The 27040-nt window shown below is 43.3% G+C and overlaps 2 protein-coding genes across 3 annotated transcripts in view; one reads left to right on the top strand and one right to left on the bottom strand.

Moving 5' to 3' along the window:
• Nucleotides 1-1436: 1436 nt before the first annotated feature.
• On the top strand, nucleotides 1437-3820 carry LOC308112546 (C-C motif chemokine 19-like). The gene is made up of 4 exons (XM_080468142.1): nucleotides 1437-1642; nucleotides 2905-3025; nucleotides 3106-3220; nucleotides 3436-3820. Exons 1-4 carry the CDS (start codon nucleotides 1591-1593, stop codon nucleotides 3466-3468), a joined length of 321 nt encoding a protein of 106 aa, XP_080324268.1. The 5' UTR covers nucleotides 1437-1590; the 3' UTR covers nucleotides 3469-3820.
• A 3587-nt stretch (nucleotides 3821-7407) lies between these two features.
• Nucleotides 7408-27040, bottom strand: part of rusc2 (RUN and SH3 domain containing 2) — a 30894-nt gene continuing 11261 nt past the window's right edge. The window contains exons 2-13 of one of the 2 annotated variants that reach the window (XM_080467443.1): nucleotides 19925-21667; nucleotides 17897-18437; nucleotides 14986-15624; nucleotides 13288-13503; nucleotides 12996-13169; nucleotides 12790-12866; nucleotides 12380-12554; nucleotides 12158-12263; nucleotides 11609-11655; nucleotides 10539-11529; nucleotides 9535-9717; nucleotides 7408-8976 (exon numbers count right to left, since the gene is read on the bottom strand). In XM_080467443.1, coding sequence (XP_080323569.1) covers nucleotides 8781-8976; nucleotides 9535-9717; nucleotides 10539-11529; nucleotides 11609-11655; nucleotides 12158-12263; nucleotides 12380-12554; nucleotides 12790-12866; nucleotides 12996-13169; nucleotides 13288-13503; nucleotides 14986-15624; nucleotides 17897-18437; nucleotides 19925-21505 — 4926 coding nt within the window. In that variant the 5' untranslated portion in view covers nucleotides 21506-21667 and the 3' untranslated portion in view covers nucleotides 7408-8780. The remainder of the gene's footprint in view (nucleotides 8977-9534; nucleotides 9718-10538; nucleotides 11530-11608; nucleotides 11656-12157; nucleotides 12264-12379; nucleotides 12555-12789; nucleotides 12867-12995; nucleotides 13170-13287; nucleotides 13504-14985; nucleotides 15625-17896; nucleotides 18438-19924; nucleotides 21668-27040) is intronic. The other variant, XM_080467444.1, reaches the window with a different exon arrangement.

Raw genomic sequence — 27040 nt, 5'->3', positions numbered from 1 at the left:
AGTCCAACAAACGAGACTTTGCACCTAATAAAGTGCAGTGAGTGTAGTGGAGGTTTTAACCGGGACATTCACAACAAGTCCCAGACGTCATATGTTACACAGCTTCATTAAAGGGGAATCAGTGCATTCATGCAAATGTGCAAGAAACAATTTTTATAAATACAAATGATAATAAAATTCCTTTTGTAGTGAGCTTAACACCTAGGAAGTGCTAAATCAATATAATCTTAAAAATGACAATTTAAGAGAATAATGCAAAATTTTAAAAATCAGTTAACACATTAATCACTAGATTTGTTATTATGAACTTGTTCAATGTTATTGGTAGTGTCCCTAGCTAAATCTTTGCTAAGGCTAGAAGTGTAGTTGTTTTCCAAATCTACTAGTTTTATCTTGTTGTAGAATTATGTGGAAGCTTTGTTGCTGTGGAACAGACCTGCAGACATATTATCACTGGTATTTCATCACAATAAATGGCCCATTAATGGAGGTGAAGGCGTTGGTGCGTCAACACAAGAGGGAGTAACAACTGCGACAACTGTAAAAATTACCTTTCATAAAAGAAAAAACTCCTCAAGAGGAATTAGGAAGTGGCCTGGTTTAATGAGAATGTGGTCCAATTTCTCAAAGAAGTCATCAGATTCAGTGAGGAAGTTGTCAGATTGAGCAAGACATTTGTCATATTTAGTGAGGAATTCATCCAATTTAGAAAGAAAGTCATCCAATTTAGTGAGGGAGTCGTTGGATTTGGCAAGAAAGTTGTCCAATCCAGTGAGGGAGTCATCAGGTGTAGAGAGAAATTTAGCGAAGCGTTCATCATATTAAGGCGAAAGCCAGAGGGCTGTCAAACTCAGCGAGAAGGCTGTCGGATTTAGCGACGAGGTCATCAGATTTAACAACAAAGCCTTAAAGTCGAACCGGAAAGTCGTCAGATTCACTGATGATTTCAGCAAGTTTGGCAACAGTCTGTGGGGAGTTTATATATTCTTCTTGTGCATGTATGGGTTTTTCTCTCGTCCAAAAGCATGTATGGTGGATTCCTCAGAGAGTGGATTCCTCATATGAGTGCATGGTCGAGCTGTGATCACCTCCAACTGTCCACGTCATTTGACTGGATGAAACGGTGCAGGTTGATGGAGCAAAAGAAACTGTCACCAATAACCCAAAAAAAAGAAAGAAAAGAAAAAAAAGTGAGATTTAAATTTGATCTTATTTCAGGCAGCTGAAATACTAAACCTATCAAGTGTAGTAATTAATGATTGATTGAGTATTAAGTCACTGACTGGCCGCGTTTGTGTTTGTTTACAGATAAGAGAAGTGTGACTCAAACCTGAAAAACTTCATCTCTCTATGAGATTTACCAGAAGAGGTTCGCTGGGAGGGGGGGGGGGGGGGGGGGGGGGGGGGGATTTCTTGGTGCTGAAAGAGGAGTTGTTGAGGTGGGGATGCACAGAAAGGAGGAGGAGTGACCAGCCAGATGAAAAGTGAAAGAGGACATTGTGTGTTTGGATTATATAAAGAGCCTCGCTCAGGACTGGATGACAGATCCTCGGCAGCAGATCAGCCTCCATCAACACTCCCCGGGCAGACATGGACGCCAAGATCTTCCTCAGCATCGTCCTCATCAGCTGCTGCTGCATGGGTGAGTGGTCGCTGACATCCTCATAGACTCCAAACTCCTCGTCTTCCCTGTGGTTCTTCAGCTTCTCTTTCACCTGAAACATTTGCAGTAGCCCGATCCGAAATTTTGAAATAATTAAAACCTGATACTCTCTGTAATTAAGGTATAGATCAAAAAAAATTTGCAAGCCGTAACAAAAAAAAAAAGGTTCCCGCCATCAAAGAAACAGGATATCTTCATTTGTAAAATCGCACATTTTCTTGGAATAAAGTAACTCAATCTGCTTTTCTGAAGGTATTGCTCCAGTTTTTAATTTTACTTCTTTGTGGAATACAAACGGCACCAGATTACATTTATTGACATTTTTAAAAAAACAGACAAAGAAGAGCACATAACTTTTTTTCCGCCATAGAACCTGATTATAAGATGACCTTGATTTCTCAGACCTTCTCCAAATAGTCACACTTTTCTTTGCATTTTCAAATGTTGTCGCTTTGACTTTGCAGAGCATGCAAAACCAGTTTATCGGCGGCTATATTGACACATGGCGACGTCGATAAACTTGCGAAGTACGGTGCAGCACTGGTTGGTGAATACGTGAAGTTGTTGGTGGGTGAACGGGTGAGGCAGGCCAGTATGTGTGGGAGTGGTTCAGGGTACTTTTCTTTTCAAGCAATAATTAAATAGCAATGATATCTTATTCTTCACCTTTCCCTGAGTTCAACAAACTGGAAAGTCCCGGCTCGCCTCACCCCGTTGTCTACACTCTCACAAACGCCGACACAAAGGAACCTGCACCCCGCAGAAATAAAATGTCTGTTTTACGAGAGCTTTTAAAATCCAATCAGAGACTGATTGTCTTTAACAGCCATTCAAGAGTGAAGCTACCTGTAAAAGCAGGTTGTAAAGAGGTTTGATTGCTTTCTTTATGAAAGGGACTGGACTCGGGCAGCTTCCAGGTCATTCTATCATGGGAACCGGTTTACATTTTCAAGTTAAAACTGGAAACCTTTTGACTGTTTTCTACATGATAACAGCGTTGGGAGTACATATATATAAATTGCTCTTTTATTCACAGTTTTCATTCCACATTCGAGTCGTCACTACTTTGAATTGCTTTGATATCAAATATTCATTATAAAGAACTTTCATGGCATTCGGTGATGGTGTGTGAAAACCTTGACTTCACTCAACAAGGATTTAAAACATGGCCGAATATTTCACGATAGACCTCAAAGCTAAAAGGCGTTTTTATATCTCATCTCCTCTTCTCCGTCCTCCAGTTGCCCGTGCACAAATATCCGACTGCTGCCTGAGGGTCAGAAACAAAGTCGTGGATAAAATCCCCGTGGTGGACTACCGGCATCAGATCGCCGGACAAGGCTGCCTCATCGACGCCACCATGTAAGTTCACAAGCCGCCACGGGGAGGATGGAGAGCTGATGTGATGTTTGATGTCCTGAATGTCCTGCGGTTATATTCAGACTGGTGACCAGACACGGCAGGAAGCTGTGCGTCCCCCTGAAGGAGCCCTGGGTTTCACCTGTAATAACCCACGTGGACAAACTGAAGAAACGCTGTAAGGAAGTGGACTATAAGGTACCTGCGCTCCACTAGAAACCTTGAAACGGCACATTGTTGAGCCCAATTTGCTTCATTTACTTTGTGCTGAAATTGAGATAAAATCTGTATTTTGTAATTCTCAAAATTGTATAAATCAACATTTTGACACTTCCCCTTCATGGATGTTCTGAATCTTTCAAATTTGTGTTTCACCGATAAACTTTGAATCTTGAATATTTGTGTTCCAACAGGAAAGACGCTGCTTTGGAGTGAAGCGCGAGTAAAAACTTCAGTTCTGCTGGAACGAGCCAGAGCATCAAACAATGCCAAAAAAAAAAACATGAAAATGATTAAAGGAATTCCTTCAACAAGCTCTTTTTCTATCTTAGCTTTGTGTCTTTGTTGACTTTTGTTGATTTGAGATCACTCATTTCTGAGGCGGTTGCAATACTTTATTTGCCAATAACTAACAAACTGAATAAATTTTCCTCTCATTTCGATCACATTTAAATGTTGTTTTAATTTGTGAATGTGTTTTGTAACTGTGTGTTGTTGTTGTTTTTTTTACCCTTGCTGAAGATTCAGAATTTTGTACTTTGCACATACAGTGACAATAAAGTCATTGTTATACGTTGATGATACTCTTTTCTTTGTTGGGAATGAATTTGAGAAAAGTTACTTAAAGATACTTTGGAGTCAGAGTTCCAGAAGGAGTTGAGTTGGAATCATTTTAATGACCCCCGGAAAAACATGGTAGGCTGTGTGTCCTTCCTTGAGATACAAGTTACTCAGAGGTATCTTGAGTCCCTCTGATGAACACAAGATCTGGTAAATACACATATCCGTCGTAGTAGATCTGGGTTGGAGCGCCAACTGATTGATCTACTTCACAATATTTTTGCCAAGCTGAACAAGTAGTACCAAAAATGACTACAATACCAACATCAATACAGTTTTAATGCTTTCTGGTGCCAAACATAGTGAAATGTCCCCCCAAAAAGCCCAAACTCTTCTCTTATCAATGCTGCATTTTGCTAATGCTAGTTTGATAGCAACAAAATTGCTAGCGTCATGGCGGCCTCACGATACCTCAGCTCAGGTCTTAATCCATCGTTTTTAATGTTGATTGGCATACTGACAATATTTTTACTATGAACTCCCGGGTTCAACCTGCAGTTGTTTATGGTCTGTGTGATGACTTTCTATATAATCCTTTATCTTAGGTCTAGATGCCTTTAAAGTCAGTATGGTGTCAGTCTGCTAAATGTTGAGGTGGCTCTACCTACATTCATTTCTGTAACTTTGATTTCCTCCTCAACACTGAAATATGAGCACGTTCGGTTTGACATGACAAAACCTGTGCACTTACGTAACATCATTCCCGGGATACATTTTCGCAAACTGGAATTTCTGCGGAAGGAAATATAAAGAAATCCACACATTCTGCATCAGTAAGGCTGAGTCATGATTCTGGAGAAGTACCGGCTCGTTCCTTGAGATCCATCCCACATGCTTAAACTGAATGAGTGGATGGAAGAGGGTTTTCAGAAAGTTGTGGGGAATCTGACAACTCTGACAATATATCAGCTGTTTTAATCCAGAAATGTCTGATGTAGATTATTATTATTAGTAGTAGTAGTAGTAGTGTCATTGTCACCATCATCAAAATTAATGATATCAATATTGTTTAAAAATTAGAAAAATACATTCATATTCAATAACTTCAGTCCAATATTAAAGGTGAGGCAGCTTTTTTATTTTATATATAGATAGATAGATAGATAGATAGATAGATAGATAGATAGATAGATAGATAGATAGATAGATATAGATATTAGACATGCTTAAAATCAATGTCAAATTGAACAGTGCACGCCAATCAACCAAAGGTATTTCAAACTGGAATCACTGAACTTATACAAACTTAATTTACACTTAAAGTTGCAATATGGAACATTTAGTGTTGATTTAGCTGCCTTTTATATCTACAACAGATTTTTCAGTTTGCATTTTATTATTGAATCAGAATTTCTTCTCTCGGCAGATGGGACTGGACAGGTAAGAGTTAACTGGTTATCTTTACTTTCATCACATCCATCCATCCATCCATTTTCTTCCGCTTATCCGTTTCCGGGCCGTGGGGGTGGTAGTATGAGCACTGTCACCTAGATCACATGGCACCGATTAAGAACCTTCCTGCAGGTTGTGAGCCCACGGGAAGGTGGCACCCGGCGTGGGACATGAACCCTCTACCCTGAGATCGTGAGGCTCATGCTCTACCAACTGATCTAGCCGGGGATTCATCACATACACATCAATGCAATCACACCTCCACTGTTGATTTGTCAGTTACTTATTAGCCAATTGTTGAATGTTGTTCATTTCTAACAGTTTAAATGTGTGGTTGGATGAAATAAGTTTCTTCTTATTTCTTTTTACTGGTGCTCAATGTTTGTGTGCAGGTGTGTGGGATCAGTGGATGTATGTAATAGATGTGGTTCCAGTTTTACATCAACTGTGTATATATTGTAATCGCATTATGTTATGATCTAAATGTCTGAAATAATTCACAATTGTCATTCCCAAATAAAGAAAATACAGATTGATTACAGGTGATTCAAGTTGTTACCTTATTATATAACCATGAATATTTTTAAAAGCAGTAGATGAACTTATGGCTCCACCTGGTGGTAGAAAGGTTCCCTCTGAACTCTAAACTTCATTGTCTACGATTCATTTTGGGGAGCAGAGCCACCGAAGAACCATCAGAGCAGATCAAGATTTTAAAATGATAATTGTATAGATTTTCAATAACATATTTTCTACTGTGGCAAGCCCCTGGCAGTGATTTTATTATTAAACGTGTATCTTCCTTAAATGATACTCCATCATAAACATTATAATGATTACGTTTGCTTTATTCTGCATGTGGATGAAATTAAAGTATAATAAAAGTGAAGGAATATACAGTACATACATATATATAGATATATGGACATTTCCTGACTATAAAGTTATATTTATGATATTTCATACATTGACACTTGAAGCTTTTTTTTAAACCATTTATAAATGTACATTTTCTACCTTTTCTTTTAAGCCATTTAAGTTGTAAACTTTATATATTGTTCATTGTTGTATCATCTCCCATAATCATTAACATTGACTTTATGTTGACATTGCAGTAATTTTTTGTAGTTATTGTTTGGTTTTAGTTTTAAACTTTAAATTTAAAAGGTTATTTTGGCACTATTTTACGCTCCAGATGAAATTAGGCCGTATCCGGCCCCTCAACTAAAATATGTTTGACATCCCTGGCCTAGATAAACTCTAAAAAACATATTGTTTTAGCTATATTGGGGGGGAAAAAATGCAGAAGTTACAAAGAAAAATATTTACAGGATTTGCAAAAGAGCTGAATTCTTCTTGTTTTTCCTTCAGTGTTTGAGTCGAAAAGAAGACACAGGAGCCGGTGGGTCGGTGGTCACATGAGTACTTTGTTATTTAACATCCATAGTAGTTGGATAACGTGGTTACGTACACATCGTATAGCCCGGACACAGAGAGAGGAGCAGTGTGATGCTGGAGGTATTTACATGAGGAGGCAGAGAGGAAACCGATGGAAGAGAAACTCCTTTCCTGAACCGCACGACGTCGTCGTCGAAGCCGCCCCGGCCTCCTCGTCTCTCTGCTTCGATCGCTACTGTGGATGAAGAGCAAACCACCCACCACGAGGCTCGCAGGAGCCGAAGCTTATACTCACTTTGTCTTTAATAAACATTCATACGTAGAGCTCTGTGCTGGAAGGATTTAAATATATTTACAGTCGGACGAGGGTGCCAAAATGTTAGAACTAAAAAAAAACCTGTACAATAATGATTAAAAATAAAAAATAAAATTAAATGGCAATGGCAAAAATCATATCCTATGTAAGTTTTCTCCACCCCCAAAAAAATACACAAGCATTCATTTATTTAATACATGTACATAGAATTTACCATGTGTGGTCTTCAGATCAGGCTTCTTTATACACTTACTTCAATCTTTTTCAACCTAAGGCCACATTTTCTACACTAATGTCCCGTAAAGCCGTGTCGGGGTTTCCCTTTAAACATCAAAAATATCCCTGAACGTCTCTTTCACCCTTCTACAAACATCTGCGACACATTCAGCGGCCGGACGTCGGGGTGAATTTTGTTTTATCCTCAAGCACTTTAAGGCAAAGATGAGGTCTCTTCACTTTTTTTTTTTTTTTTTTTTTAAATCTAAATGCTGAATGTCGAAGCCACAGTTTGGAGGGATTCTCCAGTCTGAGGCGCATCGCCATCTGCTTTCTGCACTCCACGCGCTTCCTCCTCCTCTTCAATAAATAAATGTGTGGATTTGCAAGTTTGTATGTACCAGTAAGTCGACTGTACAGCAGCGCCACTCCTCAGATTTGAAGTCGGGACAGTAGGGACGGGGGCATTTGAGAAAAGTTACATGCAAATTAAAGTGCGTTTCGTGGCTCGACTGTTCCCATCGTCTAAAGAAAATAAGATTGTGTTCACACCCCGAAGGTTTCAGGCCTCGTTTACGCGACAGCGTTTTCAAGAGAAACCTTTCGTAGTGTTGTGGAGTGTTGTTTAACATGTCAGCGTGGAACCATTGAAAACGAAACTTTTTGAAAACGGCTCCCAGGTTGAGAGTTTTTGAAAATGCTCCGTTTCCGTGGTGACGGGGAGAAAACACAACTTTTCTAAAAACGCTCCGACTCCAAAACGCAGAGTTACTATTGCAACGACACATCAGCAGTAGGGTAAAACTAACCTGAAGCAGGCATCCTTTTCAAAATGTTGCTGTGTAAACGCAAAACTTTTCTGAAACGAAAATGCACAAAGGACGTGGTTTCACTTGGAAGGTTCTCATGTAAACGAGACCTGTGCTAACAACACTGTGCTGCTGTGGCATCTACAAAACTGTCCAAAATGTTCCTGTCGTCTGCCTTTAATTCATCTGCTTTTATCTGTTTTGGAAGAGTGTGAACACAACCTGAAATAGAAGAATTTTCCGCTCTTCTAAAGCTTTATGAGCCAAGAACACAAACCGCTTCATTGACACCAATCATCACAACAATGATGTTCAAGTCACGCCTCTGCACAGATCAGAAAGTTCCTATCAAACCACCTTTGACCTTTTCTACTGGTGAAAAGCTGAGTCAGCACTAAGTGAAGCTACGATGGACATCGAAGCGTTGGGTCTGGCGCAGAACGCAGCGCGGTGAAGGTAGAGACGGTACAGCGGAGTGTTGTTCGGCGCGGTGAAGGCGAGGACTCTCTTCTGTCCCCCCCCTCGTTTTTTCTGCGATGGATGACGGGCAGACGGGGCGACCACGCGCTCCAGTGTTTCCGAGTCTTTGGGTTCCATCTTTTGGTTTTTGGGATGTATGCATGCATACGTGTCTGAACGTACTTCTGAAGCGGATGTGAGCCTACATGCTTCCCTTGCATGAGTCTGTACACCTTGATAAGACTTTCCCCACAGAAGCAGTTTTTTTTTTTTTTTTTAGTTTCCGGTAGATACATAGCAGCTGAAACTGTTGACCCGTGTTGTTGGGCTATTCCCTGGTGTCCTGGCTGTCCTCCATGCTGTTGAGGGTGACGTAGATGATGGGGACCAGACCCTGGGTGGAGCCCAGGGAGCAGAGGAGCCAGTCGGGGTCGGCCTTGCTCAGAACCTGCAGGATGTCGCCCTTGTTGAAGCTCAGCTGGCCCGGCTCGGTGGCGATGTGGTGGCACAGCGCTCGCACTTCACTAACGGAGCACAAAGAGAGGAGGTGAGACCCGGAACGAAGCTGCTAATATCCGTCGTTAATCAGGTTTCTGCTCATTTCAAAGTTCAAAACGTTGGATTTTCAATTCAATGCCGGCACATATCTCTAAACTATCTGCTCAAGTTCGCATGCTCACCATCCCAGCATGACCTTGTAATACCACTGTGTACCACAAGGTGGTGGAGTGAGGCTGTTTTAGGACTACTAAAGCAGTAATGCTTTTTAAGTGGAGACTATGTTTACATGGAAACGGCAGAAATGGCGAAAATTACGTGGAATAATATGTTATAAACATTAACAACGACGAGTACACAGACATTCGTTTGTATCAGTAGCAACACAGTGGTTCAAATGTCAAAGATGTGGAACTATTTCAAAGTAGAAAGTGAAAACAGTGGATTATCCACTGTAATACTGTTAAGTACCTATTGTATCTCTACCTTCAGGTCACACATTTGGACTGTTGTAGACAGTAAAGACATTTTAGAAGCTTTTTCCTGAATAAATAGAGCAACAGGACGCCATCGCTCCTCCTCACCACGGGGACTGTTGGACAGGTTGCTGCGTGGGCGGAGCCGAATGTGTCGTCGCTGTCTGAGCTGTGCTTTGACCCTGGGGGGATGAGGCAGGAAGCTCCTCCCTCCTCCCGCCGTTCGCTCCGATGGCATGAGCCACGAGGTCGAGGACGGAGCGATCCAAACCCAGCCACCCCGACGGCGCCCTGCAAACCAGAAGGACACCGCAGCATGGAAACTCATGTTATGTAAAGTTCAGAACCAAATAAACTTCCTGGATTCTTCGAACTCTTGTCGCTGTAATAAAGTGCCTGAGACACAGTGTGTGGAAACACTGGACACAACTACACTCAAACCTTTTTCAGCTGCAGAGTCAGAAAATTCTGCACATATTTACAGCTTCAGGAATGTGTGTAACTCAGAAAAAACTTGTATTTCTACACTGAAAACCCGTTGAAATAACTATCTATAATGCACTAAATTGAAATACAGAACTTCCGTCAACATATGTAATTTCTATATATGTAGTTTGGAGTATATAGTTTCACTTCTTTGAAACAACATCAGGTAATAATGAGATTATCTTGTTGAGTATTGCAACAAGTGGATGATTTTCAATTAATTCAAGCTCTTGCATTAATTCAGGGGTGTCAAACATATTTTAGTTCAGAGCCCACAAACCCAGCCCAATCTCATCTCGAGTGGGCCTGACCGGTAAGGTAATGACTTTAACCTTTAAATTTAAACTTTTGTTTGTTGTAGTGCAGATTTGAAATGGTCACAAAATCAAACAATTACTACTGAAAATGGCTACAATCTCAACAAAAAGCCAATTTGAACGCAATCTTCTGGTGCAAAATACAGGGAAATGTCCCCAAAAATGTCTCCCATAGCTGTTGCATTGTGGGTATTTTGCAGGTCAATTTTAGTCCGCGGGCCTTATGTTTGACACCCCTGACTTAAATGGATGAGCGTATGTTTCATATCGTACAACCAGACTTTAATATCCGACACAATTTCGTCATACCTGCTCTTCGGAGCTTTAGTCTTCTGTTCCGCTGCCTCCGTCCTCACAGGGGAGCCCACGCTGGATCCGAAGAGTCTGCCCCAGCGTAGGTTCTGCCCCTGCGAGGGGCTCTCGTCCTGGGTTGCAGCCTGGGCTCCTGCCGCCGCTGCCTCCTGAGGCTGGGCCTCTTTGTCCTGGTTGAGGACAGACTCGGGGGGGCTTCCCATCCACGAAGGCCTCCCTCTGGATCCGGCCGAGTCCCCGCTGGAGCTGCTGCTGCCCTCCTGGCTGGACTCGGCCCCCTCCACCACCCCCTCCCTGGTGGGCGGGGCCTGGGCCTGCCGTCTCTCCGACGACTTCTTCCTCTTCTCGGTCTTCACGAACTTGGAGCCCTCGCTGGACTGGTCGATGTAGATCTGAGAGGACTGCATGAGCTGGTACCACCAGCCTGCCTGCCTGTCTTTGTCCTTCCTTCTGTCCTTCTCCTGCGTCTCCCCGCCCTCCGCCCCGCTCTCCTGCCCCACACCCTTCACCCTCTGCCCCTCCACTGCTCTGTCCTTCCAGGTGTGGGTGAACCCTACTTTCACCGCCGTCCCTCTGCCGTCAAGAACATCCGTCATGCTTTCGCTGGTCGCCCCCTCCCTCCTCGACCTCCCTCCAGGCACCTCCCTCCTCGACCGGGCCCCTTCCATCCTCGGCCACGTCCCCTCCCGCCTCAGCGGCGGCCTCTCCCGCTCCACCATCTCCCTGACCGTGGTGCTCCAGCCCATCATGAGCTGGAAGGTGGAGCGGCTGGTCTGGTCCACGCTCTGGCCCGCCGAGCAGAGCTGCTCCTTGCGGCGCAGGTGCTCCTGCCCCTTCTGGAGGAGGTGCGGCTCAAAGAGCAGGTCCAGGTCGAAGGGGAGGAGCGACAGCGGCTGCAGCAGGAGGAGCAGCTCCTCGAAGAGAGGCTGGCACTCTCCGTGCGACAGGGGGAGGAAACCCCATGGGCTGTAGTGAGCAGCCACGATGTCTGAACGGGATCGAACAAGACGTTAGAGCCAAAGAACCAAGAACAAAAAGCTGCTGGAGATAAGTTTCAATCATCGTACCTTCATGTGTGTGGAGGTGACTGAACCAGAACTCCAAAGATTTCAAACTGCAACGGAGGAATAACAATAAACATCAGCATGAAGCGATGAAGCAGGAGCAAAAAGTCTTTCGAGACCTTAATCCAATTGTCCTGAATCCTTTGAGATGCCTTTCATGTGGACCAATAACGACATGCAGGGAAATATTTCTGACGTCATTGAAGTGGTGCAGGAACTCAAAATTAAATATCATTCGTATCGTTTGCTACAGTCTGTAGTTTGAGTCTAAAAGTTCCTGGTAGAGCTCCAGACTCTCTTACCTCTGCAGAACTGCTTGTATACAGTTTGCTTTGACTAAAACTGAATTATTACGACAAAACCCACAGAAAAAGTCGACTACAGACACAAGCAATCATAACATGCAACTTCGATGTTATTACTGAAATAGAACATTGTTTTCATTGGCTCGGAGCCAATTGCAACGAAAGTTTTCCCATTTTCACCCGAACATGACTGCTAATGACTTTCTAAGATCAGTGAAACCTGCGATAAAGGAGTGAGACGACTTACTTGAGCAGGCCGAAGATGAACGCATTGAGCCTCATGTTGTGGCTCGTGAGCTCCGAGTACTGGCTGACTTTAGAAAACAGGCTGTGGAGGACCCGTGTGGACGGCCCTGTTAGGAGACAGGCGGACAAAGCGGGAGATTGCTGTAACCCGGCGGGTGATGACAGACTGAACCCTCCTGCACATTAGACACCTCAGCTGTCTGCATCTTGTCTGTGCGCTCACCCAGCTGAGTGGAGGCCTCCACCAGGCTCCAGGGCTGGCAGCGCCGCTGGCCGATGATCAGGTCCAGCACGTAGGCCTTCAGGCCGTCCTGCAACACGTCGCGCAGCGCCGGACACAGGTACTTCAGGATGAGGTGGCCCACGTTCGGACTCACCCAGCTGTTCCCCAGCTTCGCCTGGCGGAGGTACAGACAAGAAACATCAGGCAACTAAGCAAATCTAAGTAGGATGAGAGGCCCGTTGTATCTTATAGGAAGCTGAAATGAAAAGAGGGAACAGATGGACGGCCGGAGAGACGGACGGACGGAGCAATGTTGGTAGGCGCCAAACAAACTAAAGTACCAGTAATACTTCTTCATCTCGAGGTCTAATCGAAATCAAAGAAACCCGAATCCCAATATGATTTTCTACCTTCACATCCGGATCTCTACTGGTACCAAAGTGAGCCACGATCAGATCCACCGCTCTGTTCACGGCTTTCACCAAACCTGAAGAGAAACAACAGAGAGCAGAGAAAAGCCAGTTAACCCTTCAAGGTCCACGCAATTGCCTCTGTGAGTCTGTGAAGGACTGCAAAGTGTTTGCCGGTTGAGCCTGAAACACGATACGAGCCCCACCTTTCTTCTGCACCAGGTCCACAGAGATCTGCGACTGCGAGGATGACGAGCAGGACGAAGAAGACGTGGAGATGTCGGGGGAAAGGCAGAATTCCTCGGGCGGCTTCTCCGTCATGGAGAAATAATCCGGTAAGAAGTCGCTGTAGGTCAGCTGCAGCTTCGCAGAATGACTCGCTGTGGAGACAAAAAAAAGAAAAAAAAGGACAGTCAGGGACATCTACATATAGATCAAACTCTGCTGAGCTCCTTCGACACACTCTACAAGAACATAGACCGAGGAAATGGTGAGCACCGTTGAGCCGTCCCGGTATGTGGGCGGAATAAGTCGGCGGGAAATCAAACACATTGCGTCTGGCGGGTCTCGTCCCCCCGCCCCTCCTGGGCTCCACGTTACCAGAGAGGGGGCCCGGTCCTGAGGAGGACGGCCCAGCAGAGACCCTCTCCAACCCCAGCGGGTTCCTGCGCCGGTACTCCCTCCATTTGAGAGCCTGGGGGGAGAGGTGGTGCGCTGATGGGGGAGGCGGGGCAATAGAGGGGATGGAGGTGTGTTGAGTAAATGGATGGAGGAGAAACAAGTCGAGGAGGAGGAGGAGGAGGAGGAAGAGGAGGAAGGGTAGGAGAAGATGGAGATGCATGCATGAAGGGAGAGAAGAAAGAAAGAAAGAAGAGTAAGAACGAACTCGAGAACATTAAAACTGAATCAAAGAACCTCAACGACTGAAGAAACCTGAGTAAATTACAACTCACGAAAGCGAAAAGAGATAAAAAAACAAACGCTGGGGGTATGGATAAAGCCAAAAGAAGGTAAAAGAAGTGGATACAGTGTGAACTGAGAATTATTAAATGAGTGAAAACATCTGCCACAAAGTCACAAAGTCAAAATTTAGGAAAATTTGGGCTGACGGATGTTCAATAGTGAACATTAAGAGCTTCAAAAGTCATTTTATGCTACAAACCTGTATTTATCTTCATCTACAGCCTAATAATTCACTTTCTTGATAAGTGAATTATGTAAAACTAATGGATGGGCAAAAAAAACCAACCCACTACTCAGCTGACTTAAATGGCAAAAAGAGGACAAATACAGCAAAAATGACTGAAACAGATATAATGACAAAAAAGAAAAATTGAATTGCTAAAATTACTTGAACTGCAAACAACAGCTAAAAAGGCTACAATGGCAAACTAAAAATAAATTTTAAAAAAATGGCTAAAATGACTAATTATATATTATAATATAATTATAGATTATATTATAATTAATACTAAAAAGTATGATGTTGCATGTTAAACAGAAAGAATGTATTAAAAAACAAAAATAGCAAAAAAAAGCCTAAATTGGCTTAAATGTAATGGCTAAAATTACTTAAACAGCTTAATCAGCAAAAAAGCCTAACAAAAACCAACAAAATGTTGCTTTTTAAAATAATTTGAAAAAGGGTGTAAAACAGCAAAGATGTCTGAAACTGCTAAAATGACAAAAAGAAATGGCTAAAATGATGAGTGCTAAAATGGCAAAAAAAGAACTAAAACGGCTAAAATGTTTAAAATTGCTTTAAAAAAATATATGAAAATAAGACTAAATACAATTAAAATGTCTGAAAAGGTTAAAATGACAAAAAAAAAAACAACAACAGCAAAAATGTCTGAAACTGCTAAAATGACCCCCCAAAATTTCAAAACAGCTAAATGGCAAAAAAAACCCACCTCAATTGATAAAATGGCTATAAAACATCTAATATGACGAACTGTGAATATCAGCTAAAAAGATGAGACCGCTAAAAGGTCTAAAACTAAACCTGTTTTTCTGTCCAAACTTTAAAGATGCTGAATGACGCCTGTTTGTTGGTTTGTGGGAGGAACAGAAACAAAGTGATTTCCTTCTCTGACAGGATCCAGTAGAAGCTGAACTCAGCAGGTGTTTTTCTGATATCCTTTGTGATTTAATTCTCAGTAGAATCAGCCCACAGCTCACTTTCTCTCCTCTTACCGTTGTGAGTTCTGGCTGCGGCTCCTTTGCCTCCGTCCGCATGCTTCCCGGGGTCCGGACACCCCAGGGGGCTCAGGGTGTCGCTGTGGAGCCCCCCGCGATGGAAACAGTGTGCGTGCACCGCGGGCAGCGTGGGGGGCACCACCCCTCTCTTTGCCCCCAAGGATGAGGGCGGGGGTGTCGGGGGCAGCGGCGCGGACCCCCCTCCCTGCTCCATGGGAGTGTGCTGGGGACTCCGGCCCGCCGACAGGGGGCAGGAGGGGCTGTGTGCGGGCTGGGGGCTGCAGGTGGAACAGGCCGCGGAGCTCGGCGCCCCCTGGAGCCGCACCGGAGAGTAGCTCCCGAGAGGTGATGGCCGAACGGGAGCCGCCGAGGACGGCCCACCCCGGTACGGGTCCTCGGCTACGTCTCCGCCATCCTCCACCAGATCTCCAGAGCCGGACCCCGAGCCCGAGCTGGAGCGGGCCTGCATGCCCGAGACGTAGCCTGAGAGCAGGGGCCGCACCGGCTTGGGCTGGGGGGGCTTGAAGTTGAACTGGTGCTGTAAGGTGAAGGGCTGGATGGGGAGGGTGGTGGGCCGCTGCTCCTTACTGTAGCGGACCACTGGGGGGCGCCCGTCTGAGGAGCTGGAGAGACCACCTGCACCGGCGGGAAGGAAACACAAACCGGTTCACGTTTGTACGCTACAGCAACATCAACAGGTAACGGCTAATGCTAGGACGAGCTAATGACCCAAGAAATACACATTAATAATTGAACATGGCTCATAAAAGTAAACAAAGACGCTACTTTGAAACACTAATCTATTGCAAATTCTCAAAAGGCAGTCATTTTTTTTGTTCTTGTAATACGTTTCTTTAAATCTTGACTCCAGAGGAAAAGACGAGGGCGCCGTTTACCCGACAACCTTTTGCGTTTTCACTTGAAAACGTTAATGTTAGCAGGAGCGACTGACCCAAACAAACAAAAAATCATCAGCTCTAACTCATAATTTTTCACCTCTATAAATGTGAGCTAGCAAACTAGCATTAGCCTCAAAGCCATGCTGTCAGAGTGAGTTTGTAAAAACACCCATAATGCAACAGCTGTAGGAGACATTTTCTGGACACTTCACTGTATTTTGCACCAGAAGGGTTCATTAAAATCGGCTTTCTGTTGAAATTGTAGTTTTTCTGGCGTAATTAGCTGGTTTTGTAATAATATAGACATTGGCACTATTTTACTCGTCCAGCCCACAAGATGAAATTAGGCTGTGTGTGGCCTCTGAAATGTGTTTGACACCCCGGCTGAAATATTTGTATTCACTTAATCTGCAGAGAATTTTTGGGGTGTGAATAGAAATATTGCAAGACATGTTGACCAGTTCTCCGTAAATTCAAATTTACAGCTGGAAACTCATCTGAAAATTTAGTTTACACTTACAGAGACTCACTAACAACACACACTCACAATCTAGAGTTCAGATTGAACAAGTGACGAAACCATTTAGACTCTAACTTAAAAGAAAACAACCCTTCAAACTAATCCAAACAGAACCAAACGGCAAAGGTCATGAGTGAAAACGAAAAACAGCACATGTGCAAAATCTGCCCAGTCATAAAGATCAACCGCCTGTTTTTCACACACACACACACACACACACACACACACACACACACACACACACACACACACACACACACACACACACACACACACACACACACACACACACACACACACACACACACACACACACACACACACACACACACACACACACACACACACACACACACACACACACACACACACACACACACACACACACACTGACCCTGAAGGTACTGCGACAGGAGGGACACCAGCCAGGAGAGGAGAAGCCTTTTTCTGTACTGACTCAGTCTGCTGTGTTTTCTCTATGTGTGTGTGTGTGTGTGTATGCAGTGCATGGCAGATAGGAGTGTGTGTGTGTGTGTGTGTGTGACGTCAGCAGTGTTGCGCAAGCTGTTTGTCACTCCCAGGATCCTCTGCTGCCTGGGTGCAGTGCAGCTCAAAGCCATCGGGAGGCGCTAAAGAGCTGCAGAGGGAGTAAAAACATCCTCCTCCTCCTCTTCCTCTCTGTATATCTCACACCCATGAATCCATTAGACGTCTCCTCGGCTGCTCGCTCTGTGGTGAAAGAGCAAAGCTCACCAGAGTGAAGTCCGATGAATAATAGATGTCTTCAGATGCTGTGCAGCTCCTCATTATAGATACGATCGTTAAAACTGGTTCCAAAGTGTGTGCACAACACCGCCATTGCCACCATCGCTGGATTCTGCTTTTACTGCTGGCTTATAAGTGTGATTGGTGGAGTGAAATAAATCATAAATAATGAAGGGTGAAGGGTCAACTCTGATTATTTAGGACTTCTTTATAATCTTCTGTACTGTTGAAGTAGCTCTCAGTATTTCCACAAAAAATTATTCTATCAGAGGTGTTTATACCAGCTAAAGGACGTGAAGTGCGTTGCTGTTGTAAAATTAACTTCTTCCCCCATCAGTGTTCGACTAGTTTTGCCTGACACCAGCTCCCGGATGTGCGCCACAAGAAATTAAATCGACAACTGAATCGGAACGGAGACAAGTGAATCTGGAAAGCCAGAATGAATAAGGGTATTTTTCAATTGAATGAAATACAGTTTCCATTTGATCGCGACACACATTCAAACCAACAGATTCAATTTTCAAACGGGTCCTCATCAGAGTCAGATTTAAAGCTTTCAAATTGACTTTCTACTGGCACAAGACTTATCCCGTACTAAATGTTTGATTTCCAATTCAATACAAACATCCCCCGCGACTAAACATTTATCAACCCACTACTCCCAAGTCCTTGGACCCTCCTGAGGTGAGCGCACATTCAGAAGTAAACCTGCCCTGTGACGTACCTTCGACCTTGGCCCGGGTCTCCTTGGCTCCCTCCAGGTGTTGCTCGATGCTGCCTTGACTGTAGCACCTGGTGAAGAGCAGCGGCGACAGGCTCTGACTGTCCGCCTCGGTACGCTGCTCCAGGATGGGCGAGAACTCCACCGAGGAGTGCGAGTAGGTCGAGGAGAACGGGTCCGTGGTCGACTTTAGCGACGGCGACCCGCCCGTGGCCGCGTTCCTCCGTTTGCTCCTGGCGATCTCCACGAAGGAGGTGACGCGCGGGGGAGGCGGAGGGGTCTGGACGGCGCCCTCGCTGAGCCGCATGGGGCAGCTGAGCATGCGCTCCAGGGATCCGAGCCGCGGGGAGGGGGACTTGTCCAGGTTGCGGTCGTAGCTGCGGGATCGAGGACGCCCGCCTGCGGAGGCCCCGCCTGAACCGGCCATGGGCGGGGAGGTGTTGACGTAAACCCGACCTTTGATCCTGGCTGGCGCGCCCTCGGACCCGACGTCCACCTCCTCGGTCTCTTTGTCTTTGTCCTCGTCATCACTTTCATCAGTTTGCTTGAATGAACAGAAGCAGGAAAAAATAAATGTCAACTTTGATCAAATATTTATAATAAAATGAAGGAGTTGAGATGGGATGAGAGACACTTCCTCCTGTTTAGGGGTTCCCCCCCTTGACTGTAGTGATTTTATGATGGGAGGGTGAAAAATCAGGGCTCCGCAATATATAGAAAAATTACACTTATGCATCTCTTGTCTTTAAAATGTAAATATAACGGAGCTGTCATCTTGAGTCTAAATTCACACACCACCAAGTAGAATGAATGAATTTCCTATTATTGTGTTTTTGAATTAGAAAATATGATTTCCAATGGCTGATCCCATCAACAATAAATGTATGAAAAACGTGTAGCTGTAAAGTTTCCTTTTTAAATAAATGAACACTATTTTTTATCAAATTTCTTTTGTTTTTGTAGAGAAAACACGTTACCATAGATAACACGCCATTGCTCGCAGAGGTCACATTTCCTTGGACACAGTGGCACTGTTTGAGATTTGTATTATTAAACTGCAGCTCAACACAGCAGCTAAAATGATCCCGAGACATGACAGCAGTTCACATTGGCAGACTAATACAACTGTCAAGGCTATTTTGAGTTCAGGGTTATTCCCACTGTTGCCCGTTTATAGCAACCATTTTTTATTTTTTTTTTTACTTCCCTCCATTCTCATACTGCATCTCTAATGACTTCTCTTGAAACTACACTTTACTTTGTGTCTTTTACCAATTAAACAGTTTAAAACATGATCAGCTCACTTCACCTGTGGCTGGAAAAAAAAAGATAACATCACTTAGGGCAGGGGTTTACAACCTTTTTTTTTTGAAGGTCCATTTAAATACGATATTAATACTTTAATTTCAACCGATCCAAGTCTTGATTAGATTTGTATTCAATAACTAAATTAATCTACTTCGATAAACAAGGTAAAACCTTGTCAAATAAATGATAAGATACACTGTGATGATCTCAAAAACAATTCTTACAAGACTGAACAAGAGAGAGCAATTATAGCAACTCAACTTGCTACAAGAACAAATATAAAGGCTCAAGTCAATATTAAGGACAACAAAAATAAAACTCAGGTATATTAAACTTCTTTGGGTGTGTCGCCCAAGTATTTCATGTTTTCATCTTGAATTATATACATTCATCCAGTGATTACAGAGGATTTACCATAATGTCAGGTTAAAATGTAGTTCCTTTCTATAATCACCTGTGAAACCAATGATTTACTGAGTTTTGGAAGGTGACTTGCAAACAGCAAATGATAGGGAGAAAATCATGCTGACAGTTTCCAATGTCTGCACTAAATTCAAAGATCCGCCGCTGCTGACTTACTATTACTGAAGTACTGAGTAAATACAACCCGAGATGTTTCTCTGGATTGCGTATCAGGTAAAATAACAATAAGTGTTTTATTCGATGTATCCGTTTTGTTGGATTAAGCATAATTAGGACCAATGAAGAAAATCCTCCACTCACTTTTGGTGAATCTCGATCGGCGTCCTCTTCTTCCACTTCCTCTTCTTCAGCCTGCTGTCTGAACAGGAAGTACTCCCTGGGCTGAGTCGGCGTGGGGCTCTCTTTGCTGTGCTCGTCCGAGCAGCTGTTGGCAGAGGAACCTGCGGGACTTGGAGAGGACTGGGATGAGAGGTCACAGGTGACCAGCTTGTAGTAGTTCTGGGTGGCGACGACAAGACGGGCTTGGCTCTGCAAGCACGAGGCGAGGTCGCCGGAGGACCCCGAGTGAGGAGGGTGATAGGAGTTGCAGTTGGCGTCCAGGTCCAGGGCCCCCTGGTGCTCTGCGGAGCAGGAGCAGGTGGAGGAGGTGGACAGGTGTGGTTCACGTATGAGAGGAAACGTGTTGCAGAGGGTGGAGGGTTGCTGCTGGGAGACAGGAGGTTCCGTTGGGGAGGTGTGGAGGTCCAGATAGAAAGCGCCGCCAGTTGAGCCCCGTTGGCTTCCTGGTGGATCGGAAACTGAAGAGGTGCATGAGTGGTCGGTGGAGTTGTTGAGATTGGTGGGCCCAGAGGACGGAGGCTTCTCCGGGATGCTGTTGTTCATTTTGTTGTAAATGGCGCTGAAGTTGACGAGCACGCCATAGGAGCTGTTGGAGGAGGAGTCGCTACCGTAGCCTTGCTGGCCCTCCGAGAACGGCTCGGTGAAGGCTTCGGGAAAATTCTGAGGGTAGTTTTGCGTGAGGGCACAGCAGGAGCAGTGCTGAGTGGAGGAGCCAGAGGAGTAGGAGCCCGTCTTGCTGCTTCGACCACACCTCATTGGGTGATCTTCATCTTCTTCGTCGTCATCGCCCCAGTCCTGATCCCCACAATCCATGGACATGTTGGAACCGCTGCTTCCGTGACGGTACTGGCTGTCCAGGTCCAAGATGTCCAGATCCTCCAGGTGGTTGGAGAGATCGGAAACTACACCTCTCAAAGATTCCCTCCTGCTTCCGCCAATCGAACTGTGTAAAAGAAACGGCTCGGAAGCAAAGCCGAGGTCGTGCAAACGGAAGGGAGTCATTCCATCATCAAGCACAGAGTTAGTGTCACTGTGGAGGTGAAAAGACGAATCCTCAAGGTAACCGCTGAGGTTGTTGCCATCATCTTCCTCTTCCTCTTCTTCTTCTTCTTCATCGTCTTCGGCATTCAACAGGAAGGGATTGTGACGCAATGGGTTCCTGCTCCTCGGTTTGGCTCTGGGTAGTGTGTGAGCCGTGATCAGCTGGTCCTCCGAATTGCTTGAGGTAAACGATGAATCGTCACTGGCAGTGCTGCCTCCTCTCACACCGCCCTTCCTTTCTCTTCCTCCTTTGTGGGAGGACCAGGAGCCACTGGAGGTCTGGATCAGGCTGCTGTAGAGCAAGGCCTCTCTCTGGAGAACATCCCTCTCTGGAAGGGAAGTGGTGCGACTCAGGCCCAGGTTCTCAGGCAGGCTAAAGAGGTTGCTCCTCTTCAGCGAGTTCCCGCAGCCGCCCTGCCTTCTGCCAGACACCTGGCAGTGCACCAGGGGAATATGATGCACAATCAAGGTTTCACCTGACAGTTTCGGGGGGCTATCCATGGTCCGAGCGTAAGAAGGGATGGGTCAGGAGTGAGTGAAAGTCCAAGTGTGGTGCACTGACAGCTGGGTTTACACTCGGTTTGCTGGGCCCTGTTCTGAAGGGCTTCCTGGGATATGGAAGGATAGATCAGGGACGTCTACGCTGTAGTCGGAGTGATACATCTGGAAAACACAAAGAGTCGAGAAAGAAAAAAAACATTATGACAAGAACACATCAAACTACGTATACTCACAAATACTCAACTGGTAGCCTTTAGGCTACTGGTTAAGTATTTTTGATAGTGTTCTGGAAGTTTCACATTTACAGAGATTTCATTCGGCAACTTTGACCTTTGGTTGCCCAAAAACAAAAGCTTGTTAAATAATCCCATAATGCTTCACACTGTTATATAATGATCTGGAGACATTTCCGAAATGATAATAGGAATCATAAAGGAATGAACAACCTTACAGTGTTTTAGTTACATAGACAGGAAATTACAGTCTAAACGCAGTTAGGCCATTGATGGGGTTTTAAAATACTTTCCAGTGATTCATCTACTCATCAGGGTCCCATCTGCTGCTTTGTTGCATGCGGTTGCTGTAAGCAGTGGACTTGGGGAGGGGTTGTTTTTTTTTTGCCCAAAGCAAACAGATTATATTCATCACACCCATATGTGTTTTGAGAATGTTGCTCAAGTGCATTTTCATGAAACTGAAAATGTGCCTAATGTGCACATCAAGGTCATGTCGAGTATTTCAGCAGAACAAAACAAAATCGCCATTCGGGGAGAAAAATAGATTTAAGAAACTCCTGCAGTGTGAAAATAGTTACCGTATGAAATATGTGAGACGCAAGGTTTCCTGAAATGTAGCAAGAGCCACTGAGAATTACACACAAACAAATTAGATTAACGTGACCGATGACAAGTAAACGACCAGTTGATCTTCAGGTAGAGCACTAAATTTTCTTACTAGGGTGACAAGCATCTGGAAGTCTGACTGTGATCTTAAACTGCCAAACTCCCGATGGTTCCTCTTCACGTGAGTGTCAGGCTATGTAACAAGTTTAAAGAAATTTCTTTTAAAGGCCACATCTTTTGGAAAAGTACCCAAATAAGCCTCTTTTAGTAAACTCTCAAAGACAAAAAATTAAAATGATAAAAGCCATTATCACATTTGTGATACCTCATAACTGTTCCAATGTGATGGCATGGATGATTTGTGTACTAACGGAGCCAACTTTAAGGAAGTACAAGTTTAGTACTTACAGTTAGTCTAAAGCAACGGCCAGCGGTGAACGAACTGCTCTCATGGTGAGTCAGCAGCGCGCGAAGGGGAAACAGTGAGATCTACAGACAGCAGACAGCTGACTGCTAAACAGGACCATGATCTCATCTCTCTTCATATGACACACCCTCAACGCCAGTGTACGCACACAGAACGGACATTCCCTATCACACCATCATTTAGAAGTTGCACCTTAAATACAAGAAAGCCCTTAAAATCCTTCGGCCCACGTGAATGGCATTAAGATTAACCCAGGTTAATGAGCTAATAGGCCGATTAACAGAGTAATTCAAAACAAGTCAACTGGAATGAGAACACCGTCTTCTTGAGTGTAGAAGCGGTTTTCTTTCAGTAAGAGGAGAAGACACTTTGATTAAAGTTGCTTTATACATAGATAAAGCAGTTTCTACAGTTAGTCATGAATCTTTCAATCCATGCCTTCTGGCTGATTTATCAACAACAAAGACAGCAGATATACGATATAAAAAAGTAGGGTGATTTCCATTTTCCGTTCACTAAAGTAGCATATCGGTTGAAAGAAAATGGAAAGACCCCATCTGGAGCAAGGGAAGGTTGGGGTGGATAGATGGGCGACGTAAAGACAGGATTTAAAACTCATAAGGGCCTTATGAGTAAACATTTGGTAATAAGTTAATAACGTAGTGAAAAGAATGCTTCAAGCCAACCATCAAGGTCAAATGAGACTCCTTTAATACTGGAATCTTCCGATTCAAGTTGTTTTTCCAGTAATAAAAGGAGTGTAAAAATCAATAAGGTCAACAAAGAATTTGTAAAATGCTATAGGGGGTATAATGACATTGCATGTAAATATTCATCACATTTTGTGTACATTGGCTTTCTTACCTAAAAACATTTTTTTGTAAACGTATCATGTATTTTGTGTCAGCACTGTTTTTATTGATATGCTGCTGCCAAGGTTATTTAGCCGTGTCAGTGTCTGCCTGCCAGATTAATCCCATTAAGCTTTTGACACGTGAACTCGATCTTTGTAATGCCTTTAATTTTACCAGTAAAGACTGATAACAACAACTTGAGCTGGATTCGCATGTAAGCTTTCCTTTAGATCACGGCAGAGGATCTGGACCAGGCAGGTTAACACTTCTATCATAAATGCTCGGTAAAATAGAAATCCTGGCATGTTAGTTGGCTAAAAGGTCATTTGAAAAGTGATGTTCATGCTCAAATCCTTTTGCATCTGGCAAGTGTAGCAATGGCTAGACAGAAAGAGCTTTTAACTTAAAAACAAGCATGAGGAAGCCACATTTCGGGTGAAAGAGATCGCAAGGAAATTCAGTAAACCCACAAAAGTGCCAAAACAGGCTCATAGGGATATCAATAATCAAATACAAACAGGAGCTGCAGGTAGATGGACTGGACCATAAGTAATCGGTCAGAAACTACTACACATTACTGTCAGATTGATGTGATCATAGTCCATGTAAACAGGACAATCCGATCTCAAGCAGGGAGAATTTCAAGTGAAAACACAAAGTTTTTGCGTTTTCCTTTTGGAAAAGTTTCACATTTACATGGAAACGACAAAAACTCTGAAAACGATGTCGTTAGCGTGTTGGGCCCCCCCCCCCAAAAAAATTGTGTGGGGTAAACGAGGCCTCAATTATACAAACCATTTAAGCGTAGATACGATTTAGGAGAAGGGTCACTGCTGCTTTGCCATGTTCATCCTTAAACACAAAGAGTTAGAAAGGTTGACTTGGATTCCTAATAAAAGCCGAGACGCCTCTCTTGACCTGCGCGGGAGTGAGGTTTAACCTTTTTATCTCGCAGCTGCGAGCTCAAATGTGACGGTTTCTCAAGAGTGCCTGCTGCGGGTATTTGTAACCACGACTGGTTAACTGATCAAACTGTCCAATCAACACAAAACTCCACGCAGTAGTTTACGACTGAGAACCAATCTTTATAGAACGTGGCATCAGTGAGCCACCAAGTGGCAACATTTAACATACACTCGTGAAGCCATGACCATTTGGATTAAGAACTTTGAGTTCGCTATTAATATTTTAATTGAAACAGTTTTGTGTACAAAAGAGACGAATATAGCATTACCATCGGTGCTACAAACACAATCTTCATGAGCCAAATATATAACAAGACACCAACACATTCAATAATAATTGGGATTAATTATTTACATTAAAAGCACATAGCACCATGAAACTATTAAAAGCAATTAATTACACATGATCAGTTTGAAACTATTGATATACTAATGCTACTATCCCATTTTAACTTTCTTGATTTTCTTTATCACTTGTTTATTGGGGATTTTCTGACTTAAGAAAATTCGGGCTCTACTATTACAGTAGGTAAGCATGATAATTTTAGTATTGCGATAATATAATCTATGATGATTGCAAACAGTATATATAGTATAAGTACATGATACTGTTTTTATGTCTTTCTATTGCCGTCATCTTCAGAAAACTGCGTGCATGGGTTTCTGGAATATCAAAGATAGCATCGCAGCAGCTCCAGCGAAAATGACAATATTTGACAGATTCAGCCCGAAAAAAAGCCCGACTTTCTCAAATAAAAAGTATTCAAGCCATGAGAATAGTTTTAAATGTTATGAAATTCATCATTGATCGTTTTACCAGTTGCAAATCGAGATGCCTCGAGAATCTTCGGGATTTTCCATGACCGCATGATGCCAACAAACCCGGGGATGATCCGTGAAATTTAAATGATGGAAATATGTGTTTGTAACAGTGTAATGACGAATTTCCTTCAGAAAGGTATTGACAACGTATTAGAGATGTACATCAATGGCTAAAACTGAGTCCTAAATCTTTTTCCCGTGGAGATTCTGGTAGAGCAACTTTTATTAGTGAGTTTCAAAATGCTTCGATCACATTTTTCATTCATATTCAAAAGATTTCATTATAAAGACTATCTCCATTATGTACATTTATATTTATTTCACACATCTTAGATAAAAGGATATGAATTGTGGCAGCCTGTTTTAACGCAACACACTATTTACATACATATTCAAACTTAACAGAGTGTGAATGAAGTCTCTCCAGACCACAGGGTGGTAACTTTTACTGTATCTGACTGGTCAACAGGCCCCATTAATAGAAAGTGACATTAATGACATCAGCTTAGTGGCTGAGAGAAGGAGTGTGGAAAGCCAGTCCTAATTGGCTTCAAGAGATTAGCGGCGGGGTCAGCCATGCGGAGTTGTGTAATGTGTGTTTGGTTGGTGTGAGGTGGAGGAGGAAGTTCTCACATACGGCCTTGATGCTGCTAATGTTCTTACCCATTTCACACAGATCAATTTATTTAGTTCAACACAGCATGTTGAGTAAGGGTGTAAGAGAAATAACCAATACAACTAAATAACAGTGTTATCTTTGATTTATTCATTTAAAAAAATAATAATAATGCTGGGAATGTGCTAGCAATAGCCAAGAGGATTCTTTTTTGCTTTAGATTTCACTTTTATTTCTGATTTCTTTTTAATCAACAAAATATATAATTTACAAATAATTATGTGCATCAAGCCAAAAAAAAACATATTTTGATTGATAGCTGAATGTAATGTGGAAATTTAAAGCTAATACGAGGAGTCTACTTCTCTGGAAGAAATGGCTCATGAAAGATTACTACACTGCCACCTAGAGGTAAAAGGAGGAAGTTGTTTTTCTTTAATAAAGAAATCCGACTTGCTCTGCTAACGTTGCTAAAAACAAATGGTTTAATGAAGGTCTTAGATGTTTAAGGAGGGTTTTTTTATGTATCTATTGAAATTTCTTTCATAAAAATTGGATCTATCCTTGGTTATAGTGCAACATTTTGATGAAAATGTAACATTTAAAAACTCTGTTAAAATAATACCAGTGAGAAAATGATATAAAGTTTATTTTAGGAAACTACAAAGCTTCAGAAATGTAGTACAAATAAATTTTTGGGAAATTTCAATGTAATAAGAGGTGATGATTTGACGCCAGCGTCATAAAAGAAAAAACTGAACCGGTCTCGAGTTCAACTTTTTAAAAGTTTAAATAGATTCATCTGATGTATTTTGCACCAAATTTTTTTCTTCTTCCCAAATCATAATCTGCTCACAACTTTGCTATCCTGCTGTGTTATATAATGTCAGTCTGATACAGACTATGCGAGTATCCATGCACACGCCAAACTTGTAAAACAGCTCCTCAGAGGCGTCATGTTCGCTGCTCGGCAACAAGAAACCCTCAACATGGAGAATGAGGGGAAAAG

The sequence above is a fragment of the Lipophrys pholis genome, assembly GCF_963383615.2.
Source record: "Lipophrys pholis genome assembly, chromosome: 7".
Classification (NCBI taxonomy): domain Eukaryota; kingdom Metazoa; phylum Chordata; class Actinopteri; order Blenniiformes; family Blenniidae; genus Lipophrys; species Lipophrys pholis.
Note: the sequence above shows the minus strand (reverse complement) of the source record. Positions and strands in the feature narration are given on the sequence as shown.